The 21,353-nt window shown below is 39.9% G+C and overlaps 1 protein-coding gene across 2 annotated transcripts in view; it reads left to right on the top strand.

The window, feature by feature from the left end:
• Positions 1–4,298: 4,298 nt before the first annotated feature.
• Positions 4,299–21,353, top strand: part of LOC120746099 (serine/threonine kinase 11 interacting protein) — a 37,332-nt gene continuing 20,277 nt past the window's right edge. For both annotated transcript variants that reach the window (XM_040051377.1, XM_040051376.1), the window contains exons 1-19: positions 4,299–4,712; positions 5,010–5,077; positions 7,253–7,455; positions 7,546–7,620; positions 7,715–7,810; positions 7,896–8,003; positions 8,090–8,161; positions 8,264–8,393; positions 8,706–8,809; positions 10,461–10,550; positions 10,837–10,878; positions 12,027–12,197; positions 12,286–12,367; positions 12,608–13,114; positions 13,268–13,485; positions 13,589–13,699; positions 15,057–15,297; positions 17,984–18,141; positions 18,238–18,490. In XM_040051377.1, the coding sequence (XP_039907311.1) occupies positions 5,011–5,077; positions 7,253–7,455; positions 7,546–7,620; positions 7,715–7,810; positions 7,896–8,003; positions 8,090–8,161; positions 8,264–8,393; positions 8,706–8,809; positions 10,461–10,550; positions 10,837–10,878; positions 12,027–12,197; positions 12,286–12,367; positions 12,608–13,114; positions 13,268–13,485; positions 13,589–13,699; positions 15,057–15,297; positions 17,984–18,141; positions 18,238–18,490 (2,728 nt within the window). In that variant the 5' untranslated portion in view covers positions 4,299–4,712; position 5,010. The remainder of the gene's footprint in view (positions 4,713–5,009; positions 5,078–7,252; positions 7,456–7,545; positions 7,621–7,714; positions 7,811–7,895; positions 8,004–8,089; positions 8,162–8,263; positions 8,394–8,705; positions 8,810–10,460; positions 10,551–10,836; positions 10,879–12,026; positions 12,198–12,285; positions 12,368–12,607; positions 13,115–13,267; positions 13,486–13,588; positions 13,700–15,056; positions 15,298–17,983; positions 18,142–18,237; positions 18,491–21,353) is intronic.

Genomic DNA, 21,353 nt, shown 5'->3' with positions numbered 1-21,353 from the left:
ATTAGGAGGGAAATAGGAAGATTGTGGGATTTCCTTCACGGGGAAGAGCAGTTGTGACACTTTCTCATTATATTTCTCGATGGCGTGTTTTATTGGAAAGATCAAATCATCATCATTATCTTTAAATGACCTGCACTGCTGCTCCCCAGCTGAACCAGTTACATCAGACCTTTTTTATGGCCGTATCAAGGCAAAATTAACCTCCTATAGGCGATTACTGGCAAACTATTCACAAATGAAAAACATGTTTGTTTGTTTTTTACCAAAAGCGATGTGAGGCTTGAAGTTGAGCTCAAAAAAGAGAGAAAAAAAGACAGCTTGCATATTCAAAGACTACTTTACATTAGCCTGTTTGTTTCAATCAGCACCTTCTCCCCTCAACTCCCAAGAATGTATAAACAAACAAACAAACAAAAGGACTATGTGCAGAGTATTCCTTACATGGAAAGACATCCCCACAGTGGCTGACATGTCAATTGACACTCAATTAAAATTTGCCAGCTGCTACCAGCCTATATACCTGTGTACAGTGATGCTACTGTGTGTGTTACACAGCAGTGTTTCCTATTGATTGGCAAGGCCAAGCCTTGAGGTGTCGCGCTCGCCCGCTAAACAAGCGCCATATTAACCCCGTCCAGTGCACCAGACTAATAGGTGTTTATCCAAGGGCCCAGAAATAGAAACGGCATGTGTAACCTTACTCCACAGATATAAATGCAGATTATTTTGTTTTGTGGGTACCCACTGATTTCATGCTATTTAGCCCCATTCAAGATCGGCATCCCTGGCTCACCTTGGAGGTATGGGGAGGGAGAAAGGGCACATTTGAAGCTGCTTTATATCTCGGGGGTGTGAGTTAGGGGGATGCCCAAAAGGCTGTTTGCACATAGAACCTCATATGTCATTTTACAAAAACCATGGATGGAAAAGCAGTGGGGAGAAAGCCGGTAATGTGTCTGGGATGGTCACCAGCTTATAGGCCTAACACGCCACAGTATCTGCCCCTGTGTGCAAAGTGATCCCCACCAAGGTCAGTTACTTAAATTCCTCCCCATGGAATTATTAAAAAAAACACAAACTCTGGATAAATTCTACATTTATAGAGACAAATATGGGATCACTGATGTGCTATGTGCTTCAGTCTGTATACAGAGGCAGTTCTTTATGTAAGAGGCCATCCCGGAAATGGATACAATCACCCCAGGGGGCACTTGAATAATAAATAAATAATAGTTATACAGCAAAACATTATTATTCGAATACATGGGAAAATAATAGGTAAGTAAGGAACAGGTAAATAATAGGTAAGACTGTTCTAGGCCAATAATAGGTAAGTAAATACTAGATAAGAAAGTACTAGGTAAGTAATACGTAGGTAAATAATATGCCAGCAGTAGCTAAGTAAGTAATAGGTAAGTACGCAATAGGCAAATGAGTTTAAAAAATGTTTCTAATAGAATTTGCAAACAATATAAAGAAATTAAATGATTAGACCTGATAAACAGCTGGCTAGAATTATGGCCAAAACATTAGAAAAGTCTAACTAAACTCTCACATAAGCCAAAAAGAAAAAAATATTAATTAATGACTAGATTTAGTCAAATCATGAATAAACTGAACAGAGTTGCAGATAAAAATAGTACATGAATTACTGAAAGAGTAAGCCAGTAAATATAGCTGAACAGTTCAAACTGTTAGCAGAATTTTTGTTTGAGAAAACAGTAATCTGGAAGTAGTTCAGATCACATTGAGATCAGATCAACATGAGAGGTGTTGCTGATGACAAGGCTCTTGAATCTATCGGTGAGGTCATTGCCGATATATTAGATAAGAAATGTATATGCTTCAATAGCACTTAAAGCACATAAATACCTAATTAAAAGTAAAAATTCCTAATTTGAATAAGCCAATAGAGTTCCATCTATCTTGAAAAGAATCTCTCATTGCTGATGAATTATTCAAACTCCTATCTAGCCAGTGGAGAGATGAATCACTATCTTACCGATTAATATGATGTATTTAGTTAATTTTACACTGCTAGGCCTCACTGCAACCCTGTTACTTCACAGTCATCTCTAATTTCAAAATGCATTGTCATTTAAAACAAATAAGAATAAAACCGAGTTTACTAAGGTTATTGGACTCTCCTGGCATCTTATCAGTGAAAACAAGTCCATTTTTTACACTTTGACAATGAATGAGTGCACTGTTTAAAGTCTGGCTTTGATTACTGACTTAAATATGGTTTCCCTTTACTTGGATTACTGATTGGATAAGTAAAAGCAATGAGCAGGGAGTTAGGAAAATAATATATCATCCTGTTAGTGGGGTTAGTGGGAGTTACCAAGGTCACACGAACAGCAGATTATGACTTCATATTGTAATTAACTGTCAAAACTAGTAGACATGCATGCATGGGTAACCTCTTCCTCCCAGATGAAGGTGATCCACTTCATACATTATGTAAAGGTTCAAAGGTTTGCTGATGCTGACCTCTAGTAGCACTATGACTAAACTGCATGTGGAATGTATTGTACTTCATTTCTGCTGTATGAAATTTAGAAGGGTTACCACCTGGAGGTTTGAAAACATGTTTGATAACATCAGTGTCACTGAATCACAGCCATGAGGCTTTCATTTATTGTCTGCGGTACAGGTTTTTTTTTTTATTTGGCCAAAGTAAAATTATTAGCATTTGTGCAAATCTCACTTTGGATTCTATTTTTTTTTTAGGTGAAAAGAAAAATGTAAAATTAAATAAATAAAACTTTGGGACTAAGGGGTTAACTGAATATGCACTCAGGTCTCTTAAGCGGGTAAAACGCGCAGCATCTTACTGAATGGAAATGTTTACCAAATTACAGAGCATAAATCCTTACATGGAAATGTTCGCTTCACAAGTCCCAAATGGAAAAATGCTTGTGTGTTTGTGTGTGTGTGTGTGTGCGTGTGTGTGCGTGTGTGTGTGCGTGAGAGTATGTTTGTTTGCTGCCTAGCAACAAGTGATGCATGTGCAAATTAGGAAAGTTCCTGCTTTATTTGCTCATGCAAATCATTGTAAAGTATCTGTTATGAAGCCAAAAGTGTTACCCAATAAAACAAAAGGGCTGCTGAAAACTGCTTTCCTGGTTTAGATCAGTTAAGTGTACAGAGGTTAAAGCTTGTCACCTGGTTACATGCTGATGTAGTCACTGTACATGGACGTGATTGTCTTGTAAACCTTCACAGTATCCTTGATTATATTCAGATTTATATTCTTCTTTCTATTATAGTTGACCTACCTGCTAAAATCAAGCTCATGTTGGTTCACCACAAATTCAATTCAATTTAATCTGGTCTGTTTTGATATGAGTAGATGCAGTGCAAGCTCAAATGATGCCTCTTGGACACCCATCGAACTCTGTTTTTTATTGGTTGCCATGGCTGGAATCTGATTGGACCAACACCTGCCAGCAGCTGTAAAACCACAGCTACCACAGGGTCTGTGTCTTATTATATGGGCTTTTAAAGGGAAGAAGCCAGAAAAAGTCTTTAGTGGATGACCTTTGAAGGGTCCATGTAAGATTTGCAACACTTCTGCCTGACTTCATCTTAACTTTATGTATATATATATTTTTAATTTTATTTGCTTTTGGTTTTCAAGCACAAAGTTAAAACACATATAGTATATACTGCTACTTATGCACAGATGCTCATTTTCTATGGTTTTGACATCTGAAAGTTTTATATATCCTCGCTGTTTTCAGTTTTGTATTTATTTCTATTTAATACAGACCATTATATGGAATCTAGCCTCTTTGCTGCAAGTGCTCCACCCAGTGGCCACAGACGTTTAAATTTCAACTATACATCATGTCGAGAAATGTTTTAGCACATGCCAGAATTTTTTATTGATGAAAAAGTAGAAAATCTCTTTTTAAAAAAGTTCTTATGCATTTCTACACGTCTGTTTCTATTTTTGTGCCTTTTAAGTAGAACGAAAAGAACTGCTTTTATAGGCTTGCTCTGTCTTAATCGTTCTTTAGGTATTTTTTGGCCATAGTTTACATCTTATATATGTATAAAAATATGTATTTTTGAATTATTGTAAGATCATAACAGAGCTATTATACTTTTGTATTTTCTTAAATCAGTTTTATTTTTGTTTCTGTTTTCTTGTTTTTAAAATTCAGATTCAGACAGTTTCCTGATCGGGTTTGCTCATTTTAGTTTAGTTTTTATTGTTTAAAATTATTATTATTTTTTTTATTAATTTCAGTTGATACTATATAGAGGACATATGCTGAAGTCAAGATTCAGGAAAATCTGCATAGGTATTAAAATAAAAAAGCACCACTTTTTGAAGCCAGTACTTTAAGTCTTGCAGACATAAGTAGCAGGTCATCAAAGCCTCATCAGGCAAGCTGTAATAACAAACTTTACCAAACTGACAAAGAGGAAAAGGAAGGAAGAAGAACGATTTTAAAAAAGAAGAAACTTTATTATTAATGGGCGCGTAAGAGTCATACCTTTTGGTATAACGAGGCTACCGTACACGCTTTCGGTTCCGTCATGTGACGGAGGTAAAAAATGTCAACATCACTCTGCGCTTGATTGCCACAATAACAAATGAGCACCATAACGTGGCGTTTCTTTGTGCGCCAAAATTAATATGCTCTACTATAACTAACACCTTGATGTTAGCAATCCGGCTGTCGGCTGTCATTGCACAGGTATGTCGTTTTGCTTACTTTTCGGGATACTTTAGCCGAGCTAACTGCTAGCAATAGCAGAGTTTTGAATGCCTATGTCAGTTAGCGTGTCCCTAAAGCTTTGAACGCTAACTACATTAACACGGAAAAAGTGCTTATTAGCCCGAGGCTGTGGTATAGTTGTCTGTAGTCGTCTTTTGTTTTTATCAAATCCGCTGAAACAACAGCACGAAACGTACTGAACGCGTGCAAGACAAGCTTTTCTGTTTTTAATTTCCGTGAGTTGTTTCCTCAGGACTCTTTCTTGAATTCTTACAGGATGGCTGCACCTCAGACGGGCCACTCTCCTCTCGTACATAGCTTGGCCACGCTTCTCCGAAATAACGGTATGTGCCAGTGTGACACTGTTCCCTTTACGTACAAGATCCGTCCAAAAACAGCAGCATGACACAGGATCATGAGGCGGTTAACTCATGTTGACAGGTTGAGGACCATCCAGGTTCGCTCTGTGAGGAAACATAATAATCTAAGAGCCTTCAACCCTTCCCCCCCCCACCCCAAAAGCTGATTGCGCTTTAAGCTATTTCAACAGACGATGTATGAGAATAATAACTGAGCCAGCCTAATCCCCTATTCATTAATAATGTAGGGGTTTTACAGTCTGTTTACAGATAATGTTTTCCTTTTAATTTGTCTGAGGAGTTATTTGAAAGGGGGTGTTATATTATTGAGAGAAATCAACCATCCATCTATTGTCTTCCACTTATCTGATGCTGGGTCACATTCACAGCAGCCATACTTTCGAGTCCCTCCTGGGGGATCCAGAGGCGTTCCCAGATTTAACCATGCACATAAAGAAATGCTGTTGTTTTAAATGAAAGAAATCTGTCAATAAGCATTGTGTGCTTAAATGTAAGAAATAAATGTGTAAAGTTTCAGAACAAGATTTAGTTGCTCATCGCTGATACTGTCCTGTAATTATAAAACTAAGTTTTCGTTAATTTATAGAAAATAGGAAATCATTTTCTGTGCTTTTCATTTTCTGTGATTTTCAGTAAAAATGGCATCAAGGTAATTTTTACTATGGGCCCGCTGTAAAAAGAAGTTCCTGGAGCAGATAGTGCTAAATTTAAACAATCTTTTCTGTCATTTAAATGTTTATCTATTACTTAATTTCTGAATGTCCATGTGGGAGGTTTTTATCAAAAACTTATAAACTTATAAAAAAAATTGATAAAAAGTCCAAAATTTATGCCCTCCTTCACATTTTTCGAAACTGTCCAGTGGAGCCTCTGTTGTAACGATTCTGTCATTACCTCACCTCTAAGGCACAGTCCAGGTCAAGGGTGTATTCACTGCCTTACTCTTTTGGTTGTTACCCAGAAGTCATGACCACAGGTGAAGGTTGTGGATGTAGATGGATCAGTAAATCGAAACTGTCTTCACCACAACGGCCTGGTTCAACAGCCGGGTTTCTGCTGACGCCGCGCTAAACCGTCCGTCGAGCTTCCCAACACTCGTGAATGAGATCCCATGATATTTGAACTCACTCGCCTTGAGGCTACCTCTCTTTCCCAACCCAAATAGAGCATTGCACTGTTTTCCCAGCAGTGAACCGCTTCGTCAGACTCAGAGTCGCTGGCTTTCATGCTCTGCTGCAAACCGCTCCAGTGCATGCTGATGGTCATACACTGATGAAGCCAACAGAACCACATCATCACCAAACAGCAGGGATGCTATTCTGAGGTTCCTCCTGTCCACAGAACTCTCCAATATGAACTAAATACATGAATGAGAGTGGTGTTAATAGTTCACTGATAATGATTCATTTTCAGAAATGCAAATTATTTAGCTGACATCAGACCACTAACAACAGTATAATAGTTTGTTTATGATTTTTTGTGTGTCTAACACACTCTCAGCCATTTGCCAAGTTTGTGATCACTAAAGCCTTTTTTCCACTGGCACCTACTCTGCACAGTTTCTGCATTTTTCAGTTACAAGTACCATCTCAATATGGGTGGGGTCGTTACAGCAAGGCTGCCCAAACATCTGAAGACCTCAGTAGTATGCGTCACAAACACAACACAGCAAGTGAAGGTTTTGGTGGGAGGCGTGTGTAAACACTTCCCTTGTTACCAGGTTTAAAAAATGGCAGGTTTGAGTCTTGGGAAGGAGTCGCACTCGTGTCTCTTTCAGTGTAGTCGCTACCTGGCCGATTAGTAGCATGCCGTCCGTTGACGTCACATTTTTGGCTCAGATTGGCTCGCTTAGAACCGGGGCCAAAGTGATACTAAAAAGTATGTGGTACCAGCTACTACCACCTAATGGAAAACCTTAAAAACTGAGTCGCGCTGAGTAGAAGTTGGTGAAAAAGAGGCATAGCTACCTAGATTACTGAGCTCCACTGACATCCAACAACAATAATATTCAGGTGGATGCGTCCAAATCTGTAGCACTGCATTGGAGCTACTCATTCATTCTGTAGCTGACTAACTTGTCACTTGTGAGTCAAATCTGGCTGATTACTTTAAGCATGAAAGCTCGCTTTCACCCTTCAGGTGACGTGGTGCTGGACGGCAGCAGCACGCTGACCCTGCCTGCTGCCACCTTGCAGCAGCTCACAAGGCTGTTTGAGCAGTACTTGCTATCCCGGAGCCAGCAACACGGGTTCCTCGCACTGCCCTCCCACCCAGCTGACACCGCTTCGCTGCTGCAGCTGCAGTTCCTGTTTGACATCCTGCAGAAGACCGTTTCCCTCAAGGTTGGTTTTAACCCAGAACCTGGTTCTTTCACATTGGGTCCCAAAAAGTTGGCCCTGCCAACTCATTTCTGACTCGCTGTGTATTTGCAGCTCATCAACCCGCTGGGTGTGAGGCTCGAGTCTGTGTTAAAAATTTTCCCTTTCAAGTCTCTGAAGTGTTTGGAGGTAATGTGTGAATACTTCCTACTTGCACTTCTTGTTGTTTGAGGTCACAGGTCTTTTACATTATAACTCGTCTCTGCTTGTTCTTCCTCACCAGCTGAAGAGAATCCCCCCTCACTGTCTCGAAGGCCTCAGAGGAATTTACTCCCAGCTGGAGGTTTTTACCTGCTCAAAGAGCCTCAGTTCCTTGGAGGTACTCCCAGCCGGTAGCATGAGCAGGTTTCTGGGAACGTGAGAGGACCAAAAAGCTCAGTGATTTATATGATGTGCATTTTTAGGAGCTGCTCTCTCTGTGTGGAGGTGATCTGAGCTCAGCACTACCGTGGCTTGAACTTCACACCCTGAACTTCAGCTACAACTCCATAGTTTGCCTTGACCAGTCACTGGTGAGACAAGCAAATACACAGATGTGTCATTACTGATTCATAAGCATAAGGTTTCTATCCAACCTCAACTTCTTCAAATCTTACAGAGTTTACTGAATGTCCTGAAATCTTTGGATCTAAGCCATAACAAGATTCAGGAGTGTGCTGAATTCCTAAAGGTTGGATTGCTATCAGCATTTGGTTACATAGAATCTAAGCTTTATTTGTTTATTCTGCAATTTACAGTAATCTTGTTTTACTTTATTTTCGCTTTCGCCCAGGCTCTGACTGAGCTGGAACACTTGAACCTGGGCTACAACTGCCTGCAGAGGGCGCCAACGCTCGGTATGAGTGCTAGGGCCAAGCTGGTCACACTCATCCTCAGGAACAACGAACTGGAAACCATCAACGGTAGGAACAACTTATCAGTCGCAGGCTTCCCGTACTCTTCTTAAAACCCAATTTACCTTCTCAGCAAAGAGACCAAATAGTGATGAAGCTGGTAGATGAGGAAGCAGTGTGAAGATATACAAACTTTATTGCCACTGTTTTGTAAGATAGTTTTCTTCATCACACAGAGACATTTTTAATAAGGGAAAAGAACATGAGAATTTAATTACACAACTTAATGTTTGGTCATTTTTTTTCCTTTAAAACCAGTGCTCTTGAACTTGTGCATGAGTTTGAATTCACTTGCATCATTGGCATCTCTCATCAAAACAGGCGTGGAACAGTTGTCTTCTCTCCAGCATTTAGACCTGGCCTACAACATCCTGCTGGAGCATTCCCAGCTGGCTCCTCTCTCCCTGCTGCACTGCCTCAACACAGTAAAGATGCACACATGCACACATTTATCCTTAGATGGTCAAATTTACATGACACTTTGTTACTGCTCCCAGTGAGGTCAAGCGATTAGGGCTCATTGTTTTTAAATCTGCTTGTTAGCAGGTTTCTTCAACCATTTTGGATGGATTTGCATGAAAACGTTACAAAAGTGGGGCTGAGCTAAACTGTTGGAATTGATCAGGATCCAGTATTTGTTTTTTTTTATTTTTTGAAAGAGTCTGTAACATTGTGATACAGAGGAAGCATTTTACCTCACATCTCTAGAAAATACTAATGAGGTTGACTTTGAGGTCCCCCAGCTGCCTGAGCTTATAGCGGCATAACTAAACAATGGTTTAAAGGTGCAATAGCCATTTTCTGAGTTTATGTTATAGAAAAATAAAGTTGTACTCATCAATATACACAGATTAGTGTGTAATTACATCTTCCAACAAACTGATGTGTTCTTATAAACTTAGATTTAACCCATTAAAAATGCACAGGCGCCGGCACTGGTTTGCGCCACAAACATCTTGAATACAGTGGACATCACTGTTCTGCCTAATCATATTTTATCTACGTGGTTAGAGACTGGCCACATAGATCCCAAAGAAGGAGAGAACTCGTAGCCATTCCCATGCTGTTCAGGCAAATTTGAATTTGTATATGCACCTTCAGACTCTAGATATGAAGGTTCATACTTTGTGTTTTATCATCTAAGAAGGGGTCCCCTCCACTGACAAAGTGAAAACAGGAAGGAAGGAGGCAACACCACCAGTATCTTAATAGAATATCATCCTCTTCTTCCTCACCTCAAGCCCCTGCAGAACTGAAGTCAGGGCCCTAACACACAAAAACCTGCTTATTTATTCCAGATATTGTCACAGTTACTTAATGGCAACAGATTAGATGCAAAATCCCCCCATTTCTGTACAGCTGATGAAAGCTGGATGAACAATGACAGCTGGTTATAAGCTAATGTTATGCCAGCTAATGTTAGGCTTTATCCCTGTGACAAACAGTTTGATTACATTCCCACATTGTATGGCAGTTTATTCACTAAGCATCAGAGTCCAGCAGTGTTGCATCCTAATCAACAAAAGTTTCACTAACAGCAGCTAACAAAGACTAACCGAAGCTAACAGCAGCAAAAACACTGACAGAAACGTTCAGGATATCTTGAACAACTCACCTCAGTATCGCGCTAATCAAATAGAAGTAAACTTCATTGACTCATCGACTTGTATCAGACTCTTTTCACAAAGATTTACAGCCTCTTCCACAGTAAATAGGCATGTACATATATTGACAGCTGAGGTAAAGTGTGGACTGACAGTCTTTACGATTTGATATCCCTGTGTTGGTCCTACATCATCATCATAACAATAGTGGTCCAGGATTAACGTAGCTGCTGACCAGTGGCATCTGAGCACTTAGCTTACATTAGCCAGGAAGTTAGCTAATGCTAATAAAAGAGTTGAATTCAGTTAACTTCAATCAGCAGTCTACTGACATCTAGTGGTGAGGTTTTACACAAAAAACTTTAAAGTCATGTAATCTAGCCTAAGATTTTCTGCCTCCATGTCTCAAACTGGGAGGTTTTTTTTCCATAGGAGAGTAGCTAACAATGCAAACTCTACTGTCTTTTTTCAGTTGAATCTGGAAGGAAACCCACTGTACTTCCAGAAGACCCACCGCACCTCCACAGTCAGACACCTCTCGCCAAAAGCTGCCAACACCAGAGTGAGTGATAAGAATTGTAACTGAATGTATTATGCATATATATACTTTTAAAGTTTACCTTACATTTCCAAAGAAGGATGGAAATGTGATGTGAAAGTATTGTTTTTAAGTTCTAGTAGCCTCTGGGTCATCTGTTCTCCAATTTGTCACAAAGTGCAGCTTTGCTATTCACACAAAGGTTTGAGCTGCAGTGTGTTTCTGTGTGAGTGGCTGCAGAAGCTTCCCAGAATTGCCTTTCTTGTTTTCACCCAAAATTTCAGGCATTCCCTTTTTTCTTTCTTTATAGCTCAAACTTGATGGCACCCTACTGTCCTCATCTGAAATATCAGTGAGTCTCACTCTTAACATCACTTCATCATCTCACAGTTTAAAAGCTTGATACTAAAGCAGATTCTCTTCAGAGTGACTCAAAAATTCATGCGGTGTAAATTGTTGCTACTTGCTACATTTATTTACTTTGTAGTAGGGCTGCTCAATTAATTGAATTGTAATCACGATTACGATCTGGGCTTTCAACGATCATTAAAAATGACTGAGCCGATTATTAGCCCCTCCCTCGTGCTTTACTCTCGCGCTGCTCCGTGTGGCAAATCGAGCGCACCTCTCTGCATTTCGAACACGTGTCACAACAATTAAGAGCAGCGGTCCCCAACCTTTTTTGCGCCACGGACCGGTTTATGCCCGACAATATTTTCACAGACCGGCCTTTAAGGTGTCGCGGATAAATACAACAAAATAAAACTAGTACCGATACCGAAAAAAAGAAAATTTATTCATAACACACGTGAAAAGACCAAGGAAAACAGAGTAAACGATAAAAACGATGACAAAATAACGCTGAAAACCGATAAAAACCCTGAAAACTATACATTTCACACCTGAGCCTCAACTCTCGCGGCCCGCTACCGGTCCGAGGCCCGGGGGTTGGGGACCGCTGATTAAGAGGACCCGAGGGAAGCTCGGAAAGCTAAGCAGAAGTTATTTGGAGAGGAGAGTGACTGCCGTTGGTTGAAAAGAGAGGTAAAAAAAACTTCAGTGGTGTGGAAACATTATGGGTTCGCGGAGTCAGACGTGGATCAAGTAGACACAGTGTGTAAACTTTGCTACAGTGTCGTAGCTGCACCACAGAGCAACACTGCAAAGTTCACTAAACATAGATGTTTACATTTAACATTTATTTTTTTATATTGCAAACATTTGCACTGTCATCAGTATTTGCACACTATTTTATATTATTTTTTGACAATCTTTAAAGTCATTATTCAATACATTGTTATTGTTAAATAAATATCGTCAAATAATCGAGATCTCAATTTCAGTGAAAATAATCGTGATTATCATTTTTGCCATAATCGAGCAGCCCTACTTTCTAGCAAGGTATAATCTACATTTATTTGCACTGTATTTGGAAAAGAAAATGTGAAATTAATACTAAAATCATTTGTGGTAGTAAAGTTGGAGTACTCTTCTCTGCAGGTTCTGCCAAAACCAGGGCCGCTGATGGTCCAGGTGCAGACTTTGCCTTCAGGTTACACCATGCCTGCAGAACGCAGTTACCAGGAAGCATCTAGTGGGGTGGGGGAGCTGAGTGACAGCCTGTCCGTCGGCGAAGCGGTCGTCTCAAACCTTCGCAGAAGGAAAAATAGGGTGGGAGTGATGCTCTTTTGGGTGTTGATATGCTTTTGTTAGTGCTTTTCTCTGATGTTTAATGAAAAATTGTCAATTTTTGTTTCAGAGTAAGGTGAAAGTGCGGAGGGCCAGTATATCCGAACCCAGTGATACTGATTATGAGTCCAGACCCTTGTCCTCCACACAGGGTTTGTTGTCAAAACATGTTTGCCGTCTAAAGTTTCAACATAAAGGCAAAAATTATGATTTACCTTGTACTGTAGTAATGGAGTATGCTCTTGTTAAGTATTGCTAAAGTATCAAATAACCTTATCATATGCTCAACTAAGAAAAGTCATGCAAAGTCCAAGACTAAAAGTATAGAGGTGGATACGAGCATGAATGTTTTTTTGTTTTGTTCTTTTTTGCTGTTTTTTTTCCTCTTCTAGGCATCGTCCTTCAGCACCAGCAGGAGATTGAACGCATGTCCAGCTTCAGGGAACAACTCGGAGAAGACTGGCTAAGATATGAACACCATCTAGATGGAGCTTCACCCTTAATGCTCACCACCACTGTTAACCAGCAAACCTCCTGCTCTCAAACCCTCTCCAACGGCCTCACCACCACCACCATCGCTACTACCACTACATCGATCCCACAGCAGCAGCCATTGCCGCCGTCTTCCCACAAGGTCCCGGAAGTCCTCCCACCACCTATTCTTTCCTCCGAACCCAGAAATGAGGCCTCTGACGTGGATGCAGACCTGGAAATGGAGTCCACCTTGCAAGGTGGTCAGACCCCTCAGCTGACAGAGTCCACCTTGGATAACAGCATGGTAGATGGACTGGTGATGAGCCAGGGAGTAGTGAGTTCACCTCAGCCAAGTCCAGAGAGCCACAGGTCTGCTAGAGCAGCGAGTGGGGAGACCAATCATGAAGAAGAAGAGGATTTAGGAGGTAGGGAGGTTGAAAATTGAGAAACATTTTAAACAGTATCTAACTCAATATGTGCTCGACTTAACATAATGCAGTTATTCTGAAGGATAATCAGCACAAAACTCCTCCAGTTATGATCTGCTTTCTCTGACTACTACTTTTCTTTTCTCTTAGTGGACCTTTGTCACCCTCTGCTTGTTGGTGTCTTATCTGACAAAGAGGAGGGACTTGGTGAAGGTCAGGGGCAGAGGAAGGGAAGAAGGGAGGTGTTCTTGTGCATCAAAAAGGGCTTAGTGCTTGAGATGGACATGCAGTGTGGCCAGGAGAGATGCCGTCTGGAGCTGGATAGCCTGGCTAAGGTGGAAACAACTGAGGCTGCGTGGACCCGAGGGGTATGAAAGGAGATTCTTCATCTTCATCTCTAACATCTTTACGTCTATAAAGGAAAATATAATGTTTTTATCAACTTGATAAATGACTTTGACTATCTTTCAGGATTTAGAAAATCAGTTTCCAGCTGTAGAACTTTACTTTGACTACATCAGCAAGGACAAACGGAGGAGACGCTACGTCCTGTTAGATGATGACCCTCAGCAAGCACTGCAGGTTAGCTGAAAAACTCTCACACATTTAAATTCATGCACACAAACTTCTGTTGCCAGGAGTGGTTGTTTGTGCTGTCAGATGGAGCAAACAATTTTCCCACACATCAATGCGGATGACGTGCAAGGTGCGTACAATGAAGCAATGTACGTAAATAAGAACACCCACCCACTGACTTCTTGGACATGCTGCAGTTGTCTGAGCATGTTCACAGGCTGTCCTCTGCTCAGTCCATGTTACCTTTGTGTACCTGACGACAGTCAACAGCAGTACAATCTAAAACCTGTGTCAGATGAAATGTTAAAAGCAGAAAGCTGTTCAGTTAATATGTAATGTATGTTTAAATACACACATAACTGAATTAAGTGTAAAACCAAACGAGCACCTTGAGGTTCTACTTAAGGAAAGAACTAAGAATGACTGCTAGTTTCAGAAATTTGTCAAATGTAGTAGTTTATGGAAACCCATTCTAATATTTTCTCGAGTTCTCCTATCCTGTTAAGACAGGGGTGTCAAACTCAAATACACAGTGGGCCAAAGTTCAAAACTGGAACAAAGTCGCGGGCTAACGTTAATATTTATTGAAATATATTTATTCCTCCAGATTTAAGAATGAATCTTTTCTTATGGACTCAAACACGTTTTGCTGAAAAACTGAATATGGAACAAGCAAAGCTTAATACTAAACAATATATATATTAGCTGTATAATACCAGTAGGCCAGCTCTAATAGCAATTTGGTGTGGCTTCGCGGGTCAAATGTAATTAGGCTGGGGCCAGAGTTTGACGCCTATGTGTTAAGACATTTTATATAAATACTTCAGTTTTTAGCTTGCAGTCGCCTGTCAGAGAGAAAAGCAAAGAGAATGCTTGTATATCTCATGGGCTGCAGGCAGAAATGCATTATTGCCACCTTTCTCTCCTCCAGAATTATTTCTTATTATTTATTTTGCCGATCAGGTTCTGACTGACATATTGTCTAATAATAAGGTGCAGCCTGTTGTGGAGCACCACACAAACTTAAGATGTAGCTCTCCATGACAGTCCCAGTTTCTCATGTGGCCTCGTGGGAAAATTGCCTGCCCACGTTTGATATGAGAATCCTCTATTGTAACAGTATATCTGTGACATAAAATAACACAAAGCATTATAGGTGCCCTTTAATTTTCTATATAATTTTTTTGTGTAGTTACAGGAAAAAGTTAATATTGTCTGGAATGTGTGGAGAATGCTTGTATATCTCTGAACTGCTGTAAAAAATGTATTATTACCACCTTTGACTCCTGCAGAACTGTTTAGTGAGCAGAAATGTCTTGGTTTTCCTGCTTGTTAACAAACATTTTTTTTTTTTGCTGACCAGGCTCTGACTGACATACTGTCTAATGTGGTGGAGGAAAACCAACGCCAGGTTTCTGAGCTCTGTCACAGCTGCATTCGCCTGCAGTGCCTTCGCTGCAGGTCAGAATTCATTCTTCAGGGAGGGGACGATGAAGAGGAAGCCAGTGAACGAACAACGAAGAGGAGAGGAGCTGTGATGCTATCAGAAAGTGTGCAGGAACAGGATGGGGAGGAGCTGATAGAGGCACAGTGGGCCAGCAAAGGTGAGAGTGAGTTCCTGCAGCGTTCATCGTCAACAGTTGATAAACAGACACAGGAAGAGGCACTCAGTAACGTGATAAAATCAGATAAAATCAATATTATTCTTTCTTTAAGTATTTTTGCATGTTTTCTCTTTAAATTGGCATCCATAAAGTTAAAATGTGCAGAGGAAAAAACGTACAAACAGCAAGAAGAGTTTAAGAAAAACCTTTTGATCTGTTTGCACTAGCCAGATGTTTGGAGCTGTTTTGAAATGGGGAAAAATGCACTTAAGGCACAAATCTTTTGTTAAAAAATACAACAAAAAAAAATAGAAAACTGCCAAAGCAAGGTGATATCTGGCTTTAGTTTATAGCTGAATCTGTCATCGTCACATGTGAGAGGAGCCCACACACACACACGCACAGACATGCACACTACAACACTCATTCTGATTCATCCATGAAACTGAGTCATCCCTGATGAATCATGGTCACTCTCACGAACTAAACTATCCTTAAATAGCCAAGTACTAGATGTTTCTAGATGAGGAGATTTTATTTATAAAGCACCTTTTGTATACAAAGAGAGATTAAATGTCTTGCACAGAGAAATAAATCGTTCCAAAAAAAGCACAGACAGGTCTATAAAGAGGTAAAACAATCTTGTGCTCATTTCCAGCTCTGTATGTTTTTTCTTGGACTCTCCTAGAGTAGCTTTGCATGATTAACAAAATAACCCTTAGTTCTCTTTGAGCCCTAAGCTTTCTTTTTTTAGCCAGTGCTTTTCAAACTGTGGGTCAAGCAATAGTGGTGGGATACATAGCTACAGCACGTCGTCGGTGGAAGACCAGGGTCAAAATACACAATAAATTGAATGATAAAAATAAACGGTGAAGAGTTTGCTGCTGCTGTCTTGCTAACCTCAGGTTATTAAAGTTCAGCTGGGCTGGTTCTTTATTATTAATGAAAATGGGTGGTGAGTAAATTATAGGTTTACTTATTTTCACAGGCACAAAGCACTGTGAACAAAAAGATGCCATTTTGGTCATAATAGCCAATAAAAAGATATAATAAAGGGCAGTTTAAACTAAAATGAGCAGTTTAAACATAAATAAATGATAATAATTCAATAATCCGGTGGTGGGTGTGAAGCTTTATTTTTTGGACTCTGATCTAGGGGATGGCCAAAATGTCTCAGAATCACTGCTTTAAGCCAACTTTCATATAAATTTCTATACCCTGCAAACAGAAGGTCTGTGAGTCAGGAGGAAACTAAGCCAAAAATGTCCACCATTTTTATCTTGATAAACAAGATAAAAATGGTGAATAATGCAGTAAAATAATGAATAATGCTATGATAGTAAGAGGCAGATTTTTTTTAATGATTAATATATGTGGGTCTGCAGGTTTTGTGCTACCATAAAAACCAAAGCAGAAATGACACAAGGTCACACATTGCAAGTACCAAATTCATTTGATTTCAGAGTACTTGCCAACTATCAGTTTCCCACTGGTAGAGCTACATGATTTCACAAGACAAAATGTTAGTTTTAGACAGCCTCTCTCGAAGCGTCAAACACGTTATCTTGTGGATTCCATAGCCAAGAGTTCCCACTTTAGCAGGATGCAGATAATAGTCATCATTCCAGCAGCCTCCTACCTGCAATCCAACCAAACCTGACATTAAGACCTGCACGGGCTTGTACAGACTGTGTTCAACAAATGTTTGGAGAGTCTTTTGGAACCATACACCTTTTGTTAGTGTGCTTAGTCTGTGGTTCTGCTGACATTTTGGGCAACAAAAGATTTTTTCACGTTGCACGTGTCTGAACGTAGACAGTTGTTTGCCTGTGGGTTACAGAATACACTCCTTGTAGATAAAATAGAATCTCCTCTGACCTGAAACATATCCATGTATGTTTTCTGTCACTCTCCTCTGTTGTTTTCAGATTTTTTTAAACATCCTGTTATTCTTGAGTACAAAACCTAAGTTCAAACAGGTTTATTATACAATGCTTGTCTTTTTGTATCTTGACATGAAAAATATGTAACAACATATCTTGATTAAAAAACAATACATCTTGATTTCTATACAGTTGTTACAGTAACTTTGTTAAACTGGACCTATTTCTATCTCTTGGATATTACAAGAGAGGCTCTGCATGAGTCACAGGTTAGAAAAGTCGTATCTTTTACCGCGTCTTGGTGTAGCTACTCCATTCATCTACTGAATGAAGAAAGGCCTTTTAGTTCCTTTCTCTTCAAGGCCACCCTCCCATTAAGCCTACTCTTTTTCTCAAATTTGCTGCCCCTCGCAAACAGAAGGCTTGAACAGCAGGTTGCCGGGGCTTCTTTAGCCTGTTTTGGAGAGCCTCACCAATAAGCTTATATAGAGGTACAGCCTGTTGTGGAGGGCCTCACCAGTAATCTTTAAAAGAAGTGCAGCCTATTGTGGAGGGGTACACCAAGAAATGTAAGAATAGGTGTGGCCTGTTTTGGAGGCCCACACCATTAATCTTATAAAGATGTGCAGCTATCTGCAACAGTCCCAGTTTCTCATGATCCAGATATACTGACCTCATTATTTGAATATTTTTTAGCAACGTTTAATATGAGATTGCATCATTGTAATAGTGTTTTTATGACATAAAATAAGGAAAAACCTTACAGGTCTCCTTTACTATATACTTTTTGTGTGTATTTACAGGAAAAAGTCAGATTTGTCCAGAATGTGGCAGTGACCATGTTGTCCAAGTGGCTGTTCAAACGTCTCCCTACAGCAGTACACCCATCCAGCGTTCATTCAGGACCGACAGTGACGATGACCATCGGGACATAACTGTGAGCATGCAAAATGCTAATAAGGTATTTCCCATATGTTAAATTATTCACTGTCTTTTGCCATGTCTCCTGCGGTAATTGATTTTCAGAATTGTTAATGTTTTCTTTGTTCTACATCAGGATGATTACACAGATGCTAGTAGCAGCAGCAGTCCCATCCCAGAAGCTGTTACCGCAGCAGAAGAGTCCATGTTTGTCACTGCCCAAGGAAGCTCTTTCTTCATTGGAGATAGTCCAAGTCAGACCAGTCGCCTTTCCTGCAACTCAGTGTGCCAAAGTAGAGAGGACCTAGCAGGCAGCTACCACTACACCACTACTGGTGCTACACCACCTCAAGTGCAAGCACAGCCTGCAGAAAGGTCCACCCCTAATGGTGAGTCTGCCCTTTGAAGACAATGCAAGTAATGAGGGTCCAGGTTCATACATTAAATCCGTGTCTATGTCGTTTGAGCTGTTCAGCCAGTAGATTTCAACCCAGGACAGGACTTACTGTGACAGAAAGACAATACTAACCTGACATTTAACTACATACACAAAATGGAAATCCACTAAGGTCTTAAAATAGGAATTTTAACAAAACATTTAGAACAAATAAAATAAATTCAATACAACAATAATATACATTCAGACTACTAATGAAAGTTGCATGTAAGTAGTAGGTTTTCACTTGAGTAGGGTTCAGCAGATTGCATCAACACTAATTTTTTGTAACCATATGGATTTAAATTTAGGAACCAGTTCATGTGTTTTTCTCTTCAGATCAAACTGTCTTAGCCTCCCTTCCTCCTCCTCACTTTCAAACATCATATAAACACAAAAATAACTAAAGCATAAAATGAAATGTTCAGGCCTTTGTTTTCTCTTTGTTTTTTGTTTTCTTTGGCTCATGGCACAATATTTGGATACATGTTACACTGTGACATTTGTATATGTTCACATGTTATTGTTTATTACAGTACCCTAACTACTGGTTTCGGTGTGTACTGTACTTCACAATGGCCATTTGAACTGTGTGGTCTGTAATGGGATGATTAAAGGGAATCATTTATTACACCCACATACAGGTAAAAAAAAAAAAAAAAAGACAGAATGAGTGACAGAATCACTTTAGGACCACACATGTGGCACACTAATTAAAGTGGCCTTGTGGATTTTGCTGTGTGGGGAAGGTAAGAGGAGCTGAGAATTAGATATAATCAGATACTACAACGAGACGTTCCCTATAGCCTGACATTCACAGTCATCTAGACCTCCAAAGCGAAGCTGATTGGATAAATTATCTGTCAACAGGGTATCCTGGAAGATTAAATAAGCAATTGGTGTTGTTGTTGTTTTTATGATTAGTTCATTGGGTGCATAGATAAAACTGTAGTCATAAAATGTATATATAATGAATTCACGTATGTTGTTTTTTAAAGATATTCATGGACTTTAAGATGTATTCTTTATTTCTTTATTGTATCACAAACTCATGTGATTTAGGATTTTATAAATGTCTGTTATTTATGTCGGGGGGGGGCTTTATAGACAGTCTCTGTTTGTGGATGAACAACTTCATTAACTTTGTACTTACTAATATTTTAATGTTTGCTATCACCTGGCCATGGACTACGACCAGGTGGTGGTTTATTGAGAGTCACACCCAAATGTGGAAAGGCTGAGGGTGGCCACAGGCTAAAAGGCTTCTCCGTTTCCTCTTACAATCTTTCCTCTTATAATATTTGTAAATGTGAATGCCGAAGTTCTTATTAATACTTTGGATTTATGTGGTTTAGCACCCATTAGACTGTTTAATCATTTTGAATTGAGCATGCTGTTGTTTCTTTTGTCTAGCTGTTAGCTTGTTACCTTTATTACGATAAAGGGCGATCGTGGCTCTAGAGTTCGTCTTGTAATCGGTAGGTTGCCAGTTCGAGCCCCGGCTCCGACAGTCTCGGTCGTTGTGTCCTTGGGCAAGACACTTCACCCGTTACCTACTGGTGGTGGTCAGAGGGCCTGGTGGCGCCAGTGTCCGGCAGCCTCGCCTCTGTCAGTGCGCTGACAGAGCTGTGGCTACAATGTAGCTTGCCATCACCAGTGTGTGAATGTGTGTGTGAGTGGGTGGATGACTGAATGTAGTGTAAAGCGCTTTGGGGTCCATAGGGAAAGCGCTATACAAATACAGGACGTTTACCGTTTACTTTTTGGAGCAACTCTGCAGTGACAAAAGGCAGGAAGACAGAATAACTGTTGTACCCTCGACTGAACTGTTTCCTTATTCTCTTTTTTCTTTTCGTTTTTCTTTTGTTGTGGCAGCGGGCACAATGCACAGCAGATGTTACACTCTGGCTTTTGTATACACTGCTACGAAAAAGTATTTGTCCCCTTCCTTATTTAGCAATTTTTTGGATATTTGTCATGTTTCCGATCATTAAACAAGTTTTAATTCTTGACAAAGATTACCCAAGTAAATAAAAAAACCTTAAACTTAGAATTTATTTGATCTGAAACATGTAAGCGTCACATGCAAAAAACTAAGAAATCAAAAAGGGGGCAAATGCTTTTTCACAGCACTGTATCTTAGGCTTGTAGAGCATTTTATAGTCACTATTCCAACACTCTGTTGTCGTAAAAGAGAAATGAAGAGCTTAGTAATAAAAGCATCACTTCACCTCAAATGTCAACTCTTCTTATCAGTTAACTGCAGGCACAGTGCACATCTTTGGATGGATAAGCGAGCGCTTGTCATAAAGAGTAGTGGTTGAACTCTTTCGAGTCATGCTTTAAACCTTTCGGCTGTTAGCCTGTAGTATAGTTTTAAAAACAATACAGCTAAACATGCACCTTTTAACCGCACCCAAGTGAAAATCCTGACATGCATACCCAACATACACATACATACATTTTTACATCTAAAATAACTTTGTTGGCAGCACTGTTTATTGAAGGACAAGCCAAACAGCAGTAAAATATAAGTGGAGTTTTATTGCTTCAAACTCAAATTCTGCACTTCGCGTGGTCATTGTAAAACACATCAGCAGTGGCATGTGGTTTAAACTGTTTACATCGGCTTTACTGCCTTTCCTAAAGACAGATTTAAGTCTTAATTGAAAGTGAGCGCAGACTGAGAAATATTTATGAATATTGTGTGGCACAAAAATCCTCTGAGCTGCTCTGTATCTCTGTGACAGCATCTGACTCCCCCCCCCACATCTGGCTGCCATTTTTAGATGAACCACATGGTAAATGTGCAACAA

This window comes from Simochromis diagramma, unplaced genomic scaffold (assembly GCF_900408965.1).
Source record: "Simochromis diagramma unplaced genomic scaffold, fSimDia1.1 OVJJ01000107.1, whole genome shotgun sequence".
Classification (NCBI taxonomy): Eukaryota; Metazoa; Chordata; class Actinopteri; order Cichliformes; family Cichlidae; genus Simochromis; species Simochromis diagramma.
This window is presented reverse-complemented; position numbering and strand designations above follow the sequence as displayed.